Source organism: Ranitomeya imitator, chromosome 5 (assembly GCF_032444005.1).
Source record: "Ranitomeya imitator isolate aRanImi1 chromosome 5, aRanImi1.pri, whole genome shotgun sequence".
NCBI lineage: Eukaryota > Metazoa > Chordata > Amphibia > Anura > Dendrobatidae > Ranitomeya > Ranitomeya imitator.
Window position 1 is genome coordinate 280579560 of NC_091286.1, and position 16100 is coordinate 280595659.

The 16100-nt window shown below is 45.5% G+C and overlaps 1 protein-coding gene across 3 annotated transcripts in view; it reads right to left on the reverse strand.

Annotated features, from left to right (window-relative positions):
* The window catches only part of MCM9 (minichromosome maintenance 9 homologous recombination repair factor), a 102571-nt gene extending 87856 nt beyond the window's left edge, over positions 1 to 14715 (reverse strand). Inside the window, exons 1-7 of one of the 3 annotated variants that reach the window (XR_011312399.1) lie at positions 14640 to 14703; positions 12150 to 12483; positions 10802 to 11115; positions 6924 to 7005; positions 6521 to 6721; positions 6301 to 6426; positions 879 to 998 (exon numbers count right to left, since the gene is read on the reverse strand). Coding sequence is in view for 2 of the 3 variants with exons in the window: in XM_069726211.1 (XP_069582312.1) it covers positions 879 to 998; positions 6301 to 6426; positions 6521 to 6721; positions 6924 to 7005; positions 10802 to 11115; positions 12150 to 12483; positions 14640 to 14696 (1234 nt within the window). In the remaining variant the exon portion in view is untranslated. Of the gene's footprint in view, positions 1 to 878; positions 999 to 6300; positions 6427 to 6520; positions 6722 to 6923; positions 7006 to 10801; positions 11116 to 12149; positions 12484 to 14620 lie in introns of all 3 variants that reach the window. The other 2 variants (XM_069726212.1, XM_069726211.1) reach the window with 2 other exon arrangements.
* Positions 14716 to 16100: the final 1385 nt, after the last annotated feature.

Below are 16100 nucleotides of genomic sequence, written 5' to 3' on the forward strand. Positions count from 1 at the left end.
GTTACTAAGCGCAGGGCCGCGCTTAGTAACCCGATGTTTACCCCTGGTTACCATCGTTAAAGTAAAAAAAACAACCGCTTCATACTTACCTACCGCTGTCTGTCCCCGGCGCTGTGCTTCTCTGCTCTGGCTGTGAGCGCCGGGCAGCCGGAAAGCAGAGCGGTGACGTCACCGCTCTGTTTTCCGGCCGCTGTGCTCACAGCCAGTACAGGAGGAGTGCAGAGAAGCAGAGCGCCGGGGACAGACAGCGGTAGGTAAGTATGAAGCGTTTGTTTTTTTTACTTTAACGATGGTAACCAGGGGTAAACATCGGGTTACTAAGCGCGGCCCTGCGCTTAGTAACACGATGTTTACCCTGGTTACCAGCGAAGACATCGCTGAATCGGCGTCACACACGCCGATTCAGCGATGTCAGCGGGAGATCCAGCGACGAAATAAAGTTCTGGACTTTCTTCCCCGACCAGCGATATCACAGCAGGGGCCTGATCGCTGCTGCCTGTCACACTGGACGATATCGCTAGCCAGGACGCTGCAACGTCACGGATCGCTAGCGATATCGTCTAGTGTGATGGTACCTTAAGATGCAACATCCGGCACCCGCAACGATCAAATGTTAGCAGCACCAACCGGTAGTTCCTGGACACTGCCAGAACACAGCAGCTCCATCAAAGCTAGTGGCCGCAGCCCTTACTCGTTTAAATAGGGGGTGGATCTGTAGCAGTATGCCACGACCACTATAGAAATGATGGAACAGCTGTGTTGCAGCAGCATCTGAGAATTTCCAGCCTAGGGATAGGCCATCAGTAAAAAAAAAAAAAAAAACAAATAGTGGCCAACATATTTCACAGTAAAACTAACACAATTGAGAAGTCACTAACCTGCGCTGGTTGACCCAATGCCAGCAGTCAAGACTGATCTTGGAGTAATCTTAGCTGCATATTTTAGAAACTGAGATTTTCCTGTACCAGGATCTCCAACAAGTAAAAGATGGGATTCTCCTGCAAAAAATTAAGATGGAAAACAGCGAGAGTTAAGTTGGCTATTATTGTTGTTGTGCCTCTGAAGGTGAAACCTACAGCAATATGTTTCTAATGTGAATGATCTACAACGTCCCATTTATTTATTATGCTTGTTTATACAGTACTGACAGTCTGAAGACATTATCATCATTCACTTTCCCAATGTGTTTTTTGGAGTGCGAGCAGAAACCAAGTACTTGGAGGAAACCCCTGCAACATGGGGAGAATATACAAACTCCCAGCCAATATTGTCCTTGGTGGGATTAAGAACCAGTGCTAACCAGTAAGCCATCATGCTGCACATTAATAGGGGTCAAGTATGCAGCAGACCCACTATGTATGCATTAGACCTGCTTGGCACAGCAGCTGATGCACTCGACCAGAAGGCACTACTCCATTAATAACAATAGGATCAGTGCCTTTAATAGTTTCAATCTGACATTTTACTAGAACACTAGATGGAAAATACAACAGAAGGCCCGATACATGTGAACAGGGCCTGTTCTAGTACTGTGGTCAAAGTATCAATGCATTTATCTATGCAGGCGAGTCTCAAATGCTATAAAGAAAAATCAGCTAATTAATTAGCGCACAATGCTAGACTTATTGGATTTTGAATGTTGCACATTTACTTTAATTTTCAATACAGAAATACAGTCATGGTTAAAGTGATGGCACCCTTGAAGTTGTCCCAGAAAACAAAGTATTTCTCACAAAATTATTGCAATTACACATTTGCCTTTTTTGTAATGTGTTTCAATACACACAAAGGAAATAAACGTGTATACCAAAACATGTGTAACTGCAATAATTTTATGTGAGTAATACATTTTTAGTACAATTTCAAAGGTGCCAACACTTTCAACCTTGACTGTATATAGTTATAGACGTTTCAAACAATGTAACAGTTTTTTCGATGCTAAAACAATAAGCTTTGCAAAAACAAATTACAACACAGTATACCAAGTAAAGCAGCCCTGTATTGTCAGGCATTCACTTAAGGGGAATCTGTCACCAGGTTTATGCTTTTCCGAATGCAGCAAAAAAATGGGGACAGAGACCACGATTCCAGCACTTTGTCATTTATTTGGCTCTGTGCTGTAATTTTGCTAAAATTACCATTATATTAGCTAGTCTTCAAAGTGATGAGCTCTGCCTAACCCCACTTGCACCATTGACAGTTTTCTGCCTACACATTACGCCATAAAAATTACAGTTAAGGTACCATCACACTCAACAACTTTCCAACGATCACGACCAGCGATACGACCTGGCCGTGATCGTTGGAAAGTCCTTGTGTAGTCGCTGGAGAGCTGTCACACAGACAGCTCTCCAGCGACCAACGGGTAACCAGGGTAAACATCGGGTTACTAAGCGCAGGGCCGCGCTTAGTAACCCGATGTTTACCCTGGTTACCATTGTAAATGTAAAAAAAAAAAAAAAAAACACATACATTCCGGTGCCTGTCACGTCCCCTTCCCTGCACTCCTCCTGCATCCTGTGTAAGCGCCGGCCGTAAAGCAGAGCGGTGACGTCACCGCTGTGCTCTGCTTTACGGCCGGCCGGCGCTGACACAGGATGCAGGAGGAGTGAAGGGAAGGGGGCGTGACAGGCACCGGAAGGGGAGTATGTTTTTTTTTTTACATTTACAATGGTAACCAGGGTAAACATCAGGTTACCAAGCGCGGCCCTGCGCTTAGTAACCCGATATTTACCCTGGTTACCAGTGAACACATCGCTGGATCAGCGTCACACACGCCGATTCAGCAATGTCAGCAGGTGATCCAGCGACGAAATAAAGTTCTGGCCTTCTAGCTCCGACCAGCGATGTCACAGCAGGATCCAGATCGCTGCTGCGTGTCAAACACAACGATATCGCTATCCAGGACGCTGCAACGTCACGGATCGCTATCGTTATCGTTGTAATGTTGTTCAGTGTGAAGGTACCTTTAGTATGAAAAGACAGCTGATATTCTTAACATTAATAAGATGTGATCTAACAAATGATGAGTGATAAGGTGCTATCCGAGATCGCTCAAGTGCTAACAGAATGTCTTTGGCGTGCTTGAATAACATATTTGAGTCCCCATGACTGTTAGGCTTCTTTCACACTAGCGTCGGAATCTCCCCGTCGCAATGCGTCGGGAAGAGATTCCGACGCTAGCGTTTGCTGCATTGCACAATGGAGGCAGCGGATGCATTTTTCCAGCGCATCCGCTGCCCCATTGTAAGGTGTGGGGAGGTGGGGGCGGAGTTCCGGCCGCGCATGCGCGGTCGGAAAAAGCGGTCCGTCGGGAGAAAAAAACGTTACATGTAGGGTTTTTTTCTCCCGACGGTCCGCCAAAGCACGACGTATTCGTCGCAAGACGGATGCGAAGTGTGCAAATCCGTCGCAAATGCGTCGTCAATAGAAGTGTATGGGGAAAAAACGCATCCTGCAAGCACTTTTGCAGGATGCGTTTTTTCTGCAAAAGACGCATTGTGACGGATTTAAAAAAAAACGCTAGTGTGAAAGTAGCCTTAGACAGCCGCAACACATGCATGGACTCCCTGTTTGTTAGGCAATCCCTGCATATGTCGCAGCCGTCGAACAGCCACGAGACATGCAGCCGAACATATTATTTGAGCACGCTGAAGTCACTCGGTTAGCACCCAAGCATGCTCCAATAACACCTTAGGCTACTTTCACATTTCCGTTTTTGGGAATCCGTCACAATGCGTCGTTTTGGGAAAAAAACGTATCCTGCAAATTTTCCCACAGGATGCGTTTTCCCATAGACTTGAATTGCCGACGGATCGCGACGTATGGCCACACGTTGCGTCCGTCACGCACTGGTTGCGTCTGGTTTTGGCGGACCGTCGTCACAGAAAAACATTCAAGGGAACGTTTTTCTGTACGTCGCATCTAGTGTTTCAGACTGCGCATACCCAGCAGGAAATATCGCTCTCACAATCTTTCCTCACCCTGCAGTCTGACAGAAATGTGAAAGCACACACTGTCATCGGTACGTCGCGCCGACGCTTCGGGACGGCCCCAAACCGACGGAAATGTGAAAGGAGCCTTACCCGAGCATGTTCACTCAACACTAGTGCTAACCCTTTCTAGTTGTACAAATAGAAGTCTTCAAATATTGCACGTCATTGAAAGCGAAACCTTCATAAAACCTCTTGCTTTTGTCCATATTAAAAACAATTGTATTCTAAAAATATGTTCTGAATTTTCACTACCACAGTTCACTGATAAACCCAGGTGGTGCATGTGTGAACAAGGGCACAGTTTTGTTTTGAGTGAACAGTTAAACTATGTTGTCTTTTACGACAGGGCTTCGTCCTTTTATAAGTTTTTGCCTAGTAAGAAACATCAAGATTCCATCCTGTGCATTTTATGTGTATAAAGCTATAAGAAAACACATGACAAGTCGTATACGGAAAAACCCCACGCACCCAGAATGTACATCAAAAGTGTAAAAAAAAAAAAAAAACCCTCACAAGAAAAAAAAAAAATTTGGTTAAACAAACTAAAAGTAAATGCACTATATGAAAGAGACTTTTCCCCATAATTAAGTTCTAAATGTTATTGCTAGTCTCAAATCCTCTTTCCCAGCATGACCTTAAGGCTAGGGTCAGTCAGCTGTATAACTCAGATGGGGATCGCAACTCAATACTTGGACTGACCGGTGACTTTCCGAACCCGAGCGTGACAGCTGCATAGAAACACATGTTGTCACGCCCGGATCGGGAGAGCCACCAGCCAGACTGAACACTGCGATGCAATTCCCATTTGAATTATATGGCTGTCTTAGGGTATGTTTCCACATTCCGTGTTTGCTGCGCTTTGGACGCAGCTCCACCCAAAGCGCTGCCGGCTTTTGTACGCACGGTGATTCCACATGTGTTCATTGAACTCCTGCGGAATCGCTGCATCCTATACGTAGACTGTGTAATGTATCTTGCAGAGACTGAGTGTCTCCACAAGATAAATAGACATGCTGCGGTCTAAAAAGACGCGCCACATGTGCCTATATGCAGGTCTGCCACCCGCGTCTTTGAACACATAATGGAGATGGGATTTCATAAAATCCCCTCCACTATGCTGTAACATCTGGCCGCTGCGGATTGGACGCTGTGGCTGTACGCAACGTCCAATCCACAGCGTTTCCTGACCGTGGAAACACACCCTGACTCTTCCGTAATAATGGGGAGTTGTATGGTGCAGTAGTCCAACATGTGTGCTGCCGCTCCACATAGTGAAGTTCTAGAAGCTGCAGAGGGAGACCATTTTTTGTTTAAAAAAACCTTTAAAAAAAAAAAAAAAGAACCCGTCGGCAGTCTGGGTAGCAAAATATGGGAATCTCATAACAGAGAGCTATGATTTATTTTGATGTGAGGGAATGCATCAGAGCAAACATGGCATGAAACCGAGCACAATCTCTGGAAAGTAGAATCTTTTGGGTGGCTGATGCCAGTTTGATTGACAGGTCTTGCCTTGTGCACAAACTGTTGAAAAATAAGCAGGGCACGATAAGAAATGTCCACTTGGTGCCTCCAGTTTCTCTCTAAGCATGCTCACTTTTCAGGGTGTTTTCTGAACAGGACCACAGCATTTCAGGGTAAAACACTTTGTCTGTAATGAGGGAGCCCGTCTTAATTTAATGCTGCCTGTTATGACTTCTGATTAGCTAGCACTGAAGTCTAAGGCTACTTTCACACATCAGGTTTTTGCAGTCAGGCACAATCCGGCGAGTTTTGAAAAAAACGGATCCGTTTTTTATCACAGAGTTGTATTACTGCTTCATCCGTTTTTTTGCCGGATCCGTCCAAAATTTCTTTTCCAGCGGACGGAGAAAACGTCCATATCAACTGTTTTTCTGTCCGGTGAAAAAACGCCCAGCGACAGTTCCAGCAATAAACGGATGAAACATGTGGTGTATTGACTGGATCTGGCTACTGATTCCGTGTTTTTTTTTTCTTCTTAACACTGAGCATGCCCCATTCTCCTGCTTTTTCAATTCTGGAGTCTCTCTCTCTCATCCCTGGAACAGGAAGTCAGAATTGTATGCCCGATAAACCAAAACTGATCCGACGCATCTGTTTTTCACAATTTGCACCGGATCTGTTTTTTTAAAAAAAAGACGGATTATGCCTGAAGGCAAAAAACTGATGTGTGAAAGTAGCCTAACATCACAGCTAAGCTTCGGAATATTCCCAGAGGTGATTTGTGTGTAGCTCAATGGGATGGCACCTGGATTCGGTTATAAATACACAAGTTACTGAAACCAACCTCTCACTCTCGTCCCAGCAGAATCAGTTCTCTGTACTCCTCCTGCCAACACCATGGCTACTGCCAGCTTCACCACAAACATGCCAAAGACCTGCGGGCATAAGCTGGCTAGGATCTCATTCCGACCTGTAAGAAGCAATTATTTTTTCCATCAATCCACTTAGAGACTACAGTGTAATATTTATGATGTATATAATGTAATGTGTATTAGAAAATGTACCTTCTAATGGATTATTCTTGAACCTTTCCCAAAATTCTTCATACTCTTTCCGGATGTCCTCATTTATGACTACACCACAAGGTTGCTCATTATTCACAGAGATATAGTTGGCCTTCAAGACAAGCTCAAGGTCACAGCGTGCATCAACATAAAGTGGTTTCCATCGTTGCATCACCACCCCGTACACAGTCACGTCATCTCCTGGTGAAAACAAATAGTCACACAATGGAAAGTGGTACAATAGTCCAAACACGATAAAACAGAACAGTGCAGCCAACGGCAGCTATTAAGTTTTACATGCCGAGATTACAATATCCACGATCCAGAAAAGTAAGGATGGGGAAATGACCCCAACCCAAATGGAACCTCCTGCTCTTCTCATTTTAAAAAATTAACAAATTACCAGATTTGCAGCTGTCAACCAGGTCGTCTTCTAAAACCACAATCATAGATCGAGGAATACTGCCCACCGACAGCCGCTGTACCTAGGAACAGTTCACATAGACACATGTGAGCACAAGTGGACGAAAAATCTATTATCTATAAGCAGATCCTCCCTATGGCCAGGACTACACAACTTGTTATAGCAAGATCTTACAATCCTGATCTGCATAATTAGAATTGGAAAATCTCACTACAAAAAGCCTGTGTGGCCGCGGCCAAATAAGTACCGGTAACCCTTTTATACATATTATTTGCATGACTGAAGGGTCTGAAAGTCTCTTCCCTACATGGCCAGTGAAGCCTGCTGTGCTATTTTTTTTTCCAGCAAAACTATGGATCCTGGTGGATACAGTACACTCTGCGCCAATCAGAGGGCACAGTACTTTCCTTTATGAATACAATGGACTATATACTTTGGCCCAGATTGATCAAAGCTTTTACGACAGAAAAAATATATAAAAAACTATGCAAAATAGCAGTTTTTTTAATGAAACATGAGGCTGTGCAAAAATTCTGTTACACTTTTCACCCAGCTCCGACAAAGTGGGTGGCACTGTGGTGTGTTGACAAAGTCATGGCAAGCATTGGAGTTCCTTATGCCAGAAAGCTTATTCCAGTCGCTGCCTGGAGTAAGATTTGTGACAAGTTGCATTCCATCCCACCCCACCCCTCATCAAGACCAGCATGAAAAATATTTGTTTGGATGAACCAGCGCCAGTATGTCCATATTCTCCAATTGCTCCTATTACCAGATTTGTCTCCATACTATGCAGCTCCTACAAAGAGCAGCATAGTCTTTTGACAGATCCCTTTTACACCCGTTTAACCCCTTAATCCCATATGACGTACTTTCCCGTCAAGGTGACCTGGGACTTAATTCGCAGGGACGGGATAGTACGTCATAGCGATCGGCCGCGCTCTCGGGGGGAGCGCGGCCTATCGCGGCTGGGTGTCAGCTATCGCAGCTGACATACGGCACTATGTGCCAGGAGCGGTCAAGGACCGCCCCTGGTATACTGCGATCAAACATGATTACAGCGTTCCGGGGGCATCGCGCAGGGAGGGGGCTCCCTGCGTGCTTCCTTGAGACCCTCGGTACAAGGCGATGTGCTCACCTTGTACCGATCCTCTCCTCCCTGCAGGCCCCGGATCCAAAATGGCCGTGAGGCTGCATCCGGATCCTGCAGGGAGGTGGCTTACCAGCGCCTGCTCAGAGCAGTGAATGTCAGATCGCTGATATGACACAGTGCTCTGCAAAGTGTCAGATCATCATCAGATTTATCTAAATTAAAAAAAACAAAAAACAATAAAAGTACACATATTTAGTATCGCCGCGTCCGTAACAACCCGACCTATAAAACTGTCCCACTAGTTAACCCCTTCAGTGAACACCGTAAAAAAAAAAAACCCGCTTTATTATCATACTGCCGAACAAAAAGTGGAATAGCACGCAATCAAAAAGACGGATATAAATAACCATGGTACCGTTGAAAACGTAATCTTGTCCAGCAAAAAAAGAGCTGCCATACAGCGTCATCAGCGAAAAAATAAAAAAAAGGTTATAGTCCTCAGAATAAAGCGATGCAAAAACAATTCTTTTTTCTTTAAAATAGTTTTTATCGTATAAAAGTGCCAAGACATAAAAAAATGATATAAATGAAGTATCGCTGTAATCATACTGACCCCCAAAATAGAAGTGCTTTATCCATTTTACCAAACACGGAACGGTATAAACGCCCCCCCCCCAAAAAGAAATTCATGAATAGCTGGTTTTAGGTCATAACGCCTCACAAAAATCGGAATAAAAAGCGATCAAAAAATGTCAAGTGCCCGAAAATGTTACCAATAAAAACGTCAACTCGTCCCGCAAAAAACAAGACCTCACATGATCTGTGGACCAAAATATGAAAAAATTATATCTCTCAAAATGTGGTAATGCAAAAAAAAAAAATAAAAAGCATCTTTTAGTGTGTGACAGCTGTCAATCATAAAAATCCCGCTATAAAAGTAAATCAAACCCCCCTTCACCACCCCCTTAGTTAGGGAAAAAAAAAAATAAAAAAAAAAATAAAAATGTATTTATTTCCATTTTCCCATTAGGATTGGGGCTACGGTTGGGGCTAGGGTCTGCATTACATTTACGGTTGGGATTAGGGTTAGGGGTGCGTTGGAGTTAGGGGTGTGGTTAGGGTTGGGGTTTCAGTTAGAATTGGGGGTTTCCACTGTTTAGGCACATCAGGGCTCTCCAAACGCAACATGGCGTCCGATCTCAATTTCAGCCAATTATGCGCCCAAACAAAGGGTTTACCCCAAAATATGGGGTATCGGCGTACTCAGGACAAATTGGACAACTTCTGGGGTCCAATTTTTCTTGTTACCCTTAGGAAAATAAAAATTTGGGGGGGGGGGAAGGCTAAAAAAAAACATTTTTGTGGGACAAAAAATATTTTTTATTTTCACGGCTCTGCGTTATAGACTGTAGTGAAATACTTGGGAGTTCAAAGTTCTCACAACAGATCTAGATAAGTTCCTTGGGGGGTCTAGGTTCCAATATGGGGTCACTTGGGGGTTTCAACTGTTTCGGTACATCAGGGACTCTGCAAATGCAACACCTGCAGACCAATCCATCTAAGTCTGCATTCCAAATGGCGCTCCTTCCCTTCCGAGCTCTGCCATGCGCCCAAACGGTGGTTCCCCCCACATATGAGGTATCAGCATACTCAGAACAAATTGGACAACAACTTTTGGGGACCAATTTCACCTGTTACCCTTGGGAAAATACAAAACTGGGGGCTAAATATAATTTTTGTAGAAAAAAAAGAATTTTTATTTTCACGGCTCTGCATTATAAACTATAGTGAAACACTTGGGGGTTCAAATCTCTCACAACACATCTAGATAAGATCCTTATGGGGTCTACTTTCCAAAATGGTGTCACTTGTGGGGGGGGGTTTCAATGTTTAGGCACATCAGGGGCTCCCCAACGCAACATGGTGTCCCATCTCAATTCCAGCCAATTTTGCATTGAAAAGTCAAACGGCGCTCCTTCCCTTCCGAGCTCTGCCATGCGCCCAAACAGTGGTTTACCCCCACATATAAGGTATCAGCGTACTCGGGACAAATTGCACAACAACTTTTGGGGTCCATTTTCTCCTGTTACCCTTGGTAAAATAAAACAAATTGGAGCTGAAGTAAATTTATTGTGAAAAAAAATTAAATGTTCATTTTTTTTTTAAACATTTCAAAAATTCCTGTGAAACACCTGCAGGGTTAATAAACTTCTTGAATATGGTTTTGAGCACCTTGAGGGGTGCAATTTTTAGAATGGTGTCACACTTGGTTATTTTCTATCATATGGACCCCTCAAAATTACTTAAAATGTGATGTGGTCACTAAAAAAAAATGGTGTTGTAAAAATAAGAAATTGCTGATCAACTTTTAACCCTTATAACTCCCTAACAAAAAAAAAAAAATGTAGTTTCCAAAATTGTGCTGTACAAGTAGACATGTGGAAAATGTTACTTATTAAGTATTTTGTGTGACATATTTCTGTGATTTAATGGCATAAAAATTTCAAGTTGGAAAATTGCGAAATTTTCTAAATTTTCGCCAAATTTCCGTTTTTTTTTTCCACAAATAAACACAGGTAATCTCAAAGAAATTTTACCACTATCATGAAGTACAATATGTCTCGAGAAAATGTCAGAATCACCGTGATCCGTTGAAGCGTTCCAGAGTTATAACCTCATAACGGGACAGTGGTCAGAATTGTAAAAATTGGCCCGGTCATAAACGTGCAAACCACCCTCGGGGCTTAAGGGGTTAAAAAGCAGTCACCTGCTCCTGAATCTTGATCTCCTGGTAATCTCTGCAGCTGGATGGACAAGACACGTCTGAAAGGCAGGTAAACTTGCAGGAGTTGCATCCTTCTTCATTGGTACAAGAGGCAGGAGGAGAGAAGGAGTAATACTGCTCAAAGTCCGCTCTGACTGTAATAACGTGTTTACATTTGTGGCACATAAAGTCTTGCTCGTACTCCAGGACTTTCACCAGACTGGTCCGGATAACAGTTCCTGTGACTGACAAAAAGTGGCCAACGTCTCTGGTACGTGGGATGTGCTCTCTTGTCAATTCTGGGCAGACTGGTAAGCCTGGAAAGAAAAATTACAATAGGTCTGAAAAAATAATAGTAGTATTGAAACAAATGTGCAGGAAATACAAGTTTACACGTGAGGGATTTTCCGATATTTTGTTATAACACGTATCTGTCAATGACAGCAGGTGATGTTGGAAGACAAATCTCCCCATGCGTTGCTAATTTTGTACAGAGGGACCACAGAGGCCTAAAGGGTGCTCCTACCTGGAATGTCTATGTCTTATCAACAGCATGTGTGACAAATGTCCGATAGTAAGATGTATTGCACACGTGCAGCCCTCTCCATTCACCACAGCATGCAAGAGGACACCGTTCTCAAGGTCCGATAGTGGCAAAGTCACACAGTGCTTTGTAAAATACATAATATGTGCTGAACAGGCCTGTCGCCAACTCACGCTGCCTTCAGACAGGGCAGCAGAAATGTAATGATCACATTTGTGCCTACATTGGCTGCCAACATTCTGCCAGCATAACACTCCCTCACTGCCCCACCACGGATTAGCCATCTGTACACTGTGTATGGGGCACAGGCTATTAGAAAACAATCTGTAGCCTACTGCCAAGGAGAACTAAGTCTATGGGTTGCGTTATATCTAGTGATGAGCGAGTGTACTCGTTGCTCAGGTTTTCGGAGATTTACTTTCATTGCCTCAGCTGCATGATTTACAGCTGATAGACAGCTTGGATACATGTGGAGATTATCTAGCAACTAGGCAACCCTCACATGAACTCAGGCTGTCTATCAGCTGTAAATCATGCAGCTGCGGCAACAAAAACTAAATCTCTGAGCAGTTACAAATACTTGGAGACCCCCCTAGCAACGAGCACACTCGCTCATCACTAGTTATGTCCCTACGGAGGAAAGGGCAGAGTCTCGGCTTCGTGTCACTCAGGTTGGTAGGATGCTGAGAAGTGAACCCCATGTATCTAATATTAATGTTCAGATATGATATCGACACTGTGACCCCAGAAAGCACCTTCAAAATCTTTTACTATTCAGGAGAAACTTGAATTGCAATATCTAAATACCTGTTATCCTTGTGTGCAGATTCTGCTTCATGACCAGGCCGTCTTGTTGTGAGCTGGACTGCAAAACGCTCATGGCGGCTCTCCGCAAAGCATTATCAAACACTGGCACAACCTCATTGGGAACGGCATTGAAATAGTCTCCAACCTCCATGTTGGTTTCAAAAAGCGTCATAGCGTTGACTACCACAGAGTAATGGGCATCCTCGTCACTTTCCGTAAGAATCTGCATTATGTCTTTCTGGTGGTGCTGTAAAATGTACGATTCAAACACCTGGCCCACCAGCGCGACCTGTTCTGAATGCAGGTACATATCTGCAAGGAGCGGGACCTGGAACTGAGAAGAGTTGGGTGTGAACATGGCTTCAGATCTAACGGCGTGATCTATGCATACAAATAAGGCAAAGTGTGCACTAAACTAAAGGTACCGTCACACTAGACGATATCGCTAGCGATCCGTGACGTTGCAGCGTCCTCGCTAGCGATATCGTCCAGTGTGACAGGCAGCAGCGATCAGGCCCCTGCTGTGCTGTCGCTGGTCGGGGAAGAAAGTCCAGAACTTTATTTGGTCGCTGGACTCCCCCCAGACATCGCTGAATCGGCGTGTGTGACACCGATTCAGCGATGTCTTTGCTGGTAACCAGGGTAAACATCGGGTAACTAAGCGCAGGGCCGCGCTTAGTAACCCGATGTTTACCCTGGTTACCATCCTAAAAGTAAAAAAACAAACACTACATACTTACCTACAGCCGTCTGTCCTCCAGCGCTGTGCTCTGCTCTCCTCCTGCTCTGGCTGTGAGCGTCGGTCAGCCAGAATGCAGAGCGGTGACGTCACCGCTCTGCTTTCTGGCTGCCCGGCGCTCACAGCCAGACCAGAGAAGCAGAGCGCCGAGGACAGACAGCAGAAGGTAAGTATGTAGCGTTTGTTTTTTTACTTTTTAGGATGGTAACCAGGGTAAACACCGGGTTACTAAGCGCGGCCCTGCGCTTAGTTACCCGATGTTTACCCTGGTTACCGGGGACCTCGGGATCGTTGGTCGCTGGAGAGCTGTCTGTGTGACAGCTCTCCAGCGACCAAACAGCGACGCTGCAGCGATCCGGATCGTTGTCGGTATCGCTGCAGCGTCGCTATGTGTGACGGTACCTAAAGGAACATGGATCCATTGCCTCCCCGCCATTGTTTCTCTAGATCCTATTACTATATTTCAGGAAATGTAGAGCAAATCGGTCAGTAAGTTTGATCCCCTACATGGTTTATATTCACATGTAGCACAGTGAGAGATGGACTCATTGCAGAAATCAGCAGTCTCCTCACTAGGGTGCACAGGCTTCAGCTTTATGACGCTCATGTGCAGTACAAAGCTGAAACCTGTGCCCGGCCTCAGGAGGGCAAGCGATCAAATGTGTCAGGAAAGGTTAGGGACCCCTGTCCTAAACCAACCACTGACAGCAGCAACTGCTGATGGGCATTTAAAGGGATCCTGCCAACAAGTTTGGCTGATAACCTTTCAGGGCTGATATACAGCATTCTATAATGCCCCCAGCCCGACCTGTAAGAGAAGATAAATAACTTTTATTATACTCACCTGCGGGGCGGTCCGGTCCGAGGGGTGTCACTGGTCTAGATCTGGCGCCTCCCATCTTATGATCGCTGCCCTCCTGCTTGATTCGTGTGGATGATGTGTCTCCCCCGCATCGTGCAGGCGTACTTATCTATCCTGTTGAGGGCAGAGTACTGCAGTGCGCAGGTGCCGGGCCTCTCTGACCTTTCCACAAGCACCTGCGCACTGCAGTACTTTGCTCTGCCCTCAACAGGACATATAAGTACGCCTGCGCGATGCGGGGGAGACGCGTCATCCACACGAAGCAAGCAGGGGGGCAGCGATCATAAGATGGGAGGCGCCAGATCTAGACCAGTGGCGCTCATCGGACCGGACCGCCCCGCAGGTGAGTATAATAAAAGTTATTTATCTTCTCTTCCAGGTGGGGCTGGGGGCATTATAGAATGCTGCATATCAGCCCTGAAAGGCTGTGGCGGTATCTCGGGACAGGTTCCCTTTAAGCCATGTGACACCAGTGGAGCCTTCAGCAGACCCATCAATATACTTCGGTGAAGCCTAGACGTACAAGCGATCAAATAACAGATTCAAATCTCCTAGGGGGAACATAAATACAGTGGAGAGTAAAAAAAAAAAAAAGATTTTTATAAATAATGAAAAAAAATGTGTTAGAATATGAGTCACTTAACTATTCCTCAGATAAAAAGAAAAAACAAACAATAAACCTATTCAGTATGTCTGCGTCTACCAATAAAGAGACGGCTTTTGGAAGGAGCAAAGAAAAAGCAAAGACAAGAAGGGGTTAAAAGGGCCGCCAGCCAAGATGCACGCAGTTTGCAGCCGCGCTGGTCGCTCTACAGTCCGCCCTGTCTGTGGGACAGTCCTCCTATGTCATGTACATTATCACACGCTTACACTGCAGCAAGATACAGACCACACTCCCGGTACGAGCCGCGGCTACATCCAATACGCTCCCACACACTGGCCACATACAGATCAGGCGCGCTATTCTGTGCGCCTGCGTGTTCCTCGGCGGGTCAAGCCTCGTTTTCGAGTACAATTGTGCATGAAACATTTTGGGAGTTTGCAACCTGAGTGCAGATTAGAGAGAGTGAAAATCGGTAACGAGTGTAGCTGGATGGCATTATGACACAAAAACCGTATTACCACGTGACTGCTCCACTCACATACCTACCACACGGGTGATAGGGCCGGCGACCTTCTGTGTTTATACTTACACGTGGAAGGCACGTGATTGGTCGGCAGCAAGAGTATGGGGTGGTAATAACAACGTGATTGGCTCCTACCTGTAAACGTCATCTCTTCAAGTGTCTGTTCTGTGTAATGTCCACTCCATCTAGTATCCTCTCCTTCTAATGTGCTCTCTGTCTAGTGTCCTCTCCGTCTAGTGTCCTCTCCGTCTAGTGTCCGCTCCGTCTAGTGTCCGCTCCGTCTAGTGTCATCTCCATCTAGTGTCCGCTCCGTCTAGTGTCCTCTCCGTCTAGTGTCCGCTCCGTCTAGTGTCATCTCCATCTAGTGTCCGCTCCGTCTAGTGTCCTCTCCTTCTAGTGTCCTCTCCTTCTAGTGTCCTCTCCGTCTAGTGTCCTCTCCGTCTAGTGTCCGCTCCTTCTAGTGTCCTCTCTGTCTAGTGTCCTCTCTGTCTAGTGTTTTCTCCTAGTGTCCTCTCCTTCTAGTGTCCTCTCCTAGTGTCCTCTCCGTCTAGTGTCCTCTCCGTCTAGTGTCCTCTCCGTCTAGTGTCTTCTCCTAGTGTCCTCTCCTTCTAGTGTCCTCTCCTTCTAGTGTCCTCTCCGTCTAGTGTCCGCTCTATCTAGTGTCCTCTCCGTCTAGTGTCTGCTCCGTCTAGTGTCATCTCCATCTAGTGTCCTCTCCTAGTGTCCTCTCCTTCTAGTGTCCTCTCCGTCTAGTGTCCTCTCCGTCTAGTGTCCGCTCCTTCTAGTGTCCTCTCTGTCTAGTGTCCTCTCTGTCTAGTGTCTTCTCCTAGTGTCCTCTCCTTCTAGTGTCCTCTCCGTCTAGTGTCCTCTCCGTCTAGTGTCCTCTCCGTCTAGTGTCTTCTCCTAGTGTCCTCTCCTTCTAGTGTCCTCTCCTTCTAGTGTCCTCTCCTTCTAGTGTCCTCTCCGTCTAGTGTCCGCTCCGTCTAGTGTCCTCTCCGTTTAGTGTCGTCTCCGTCCCGTCTAGTGTCCGCTCCGTCTAGTGTCCTCTCCTAGTGCCCTCTTTTAGTGTCCTCTTCGACTCTAAAGTACATTTTTCCTCATTTCTTAAAGTACTGCTTAAAGTGGAACTCTGTTTTAGGAACCGTTTTACGCCAACTTCAGCTTTCGTGGACTGTGGGTCGTCGGTGAACCTGATTGACGCTAAATTGGTGGCCAATTGCAAG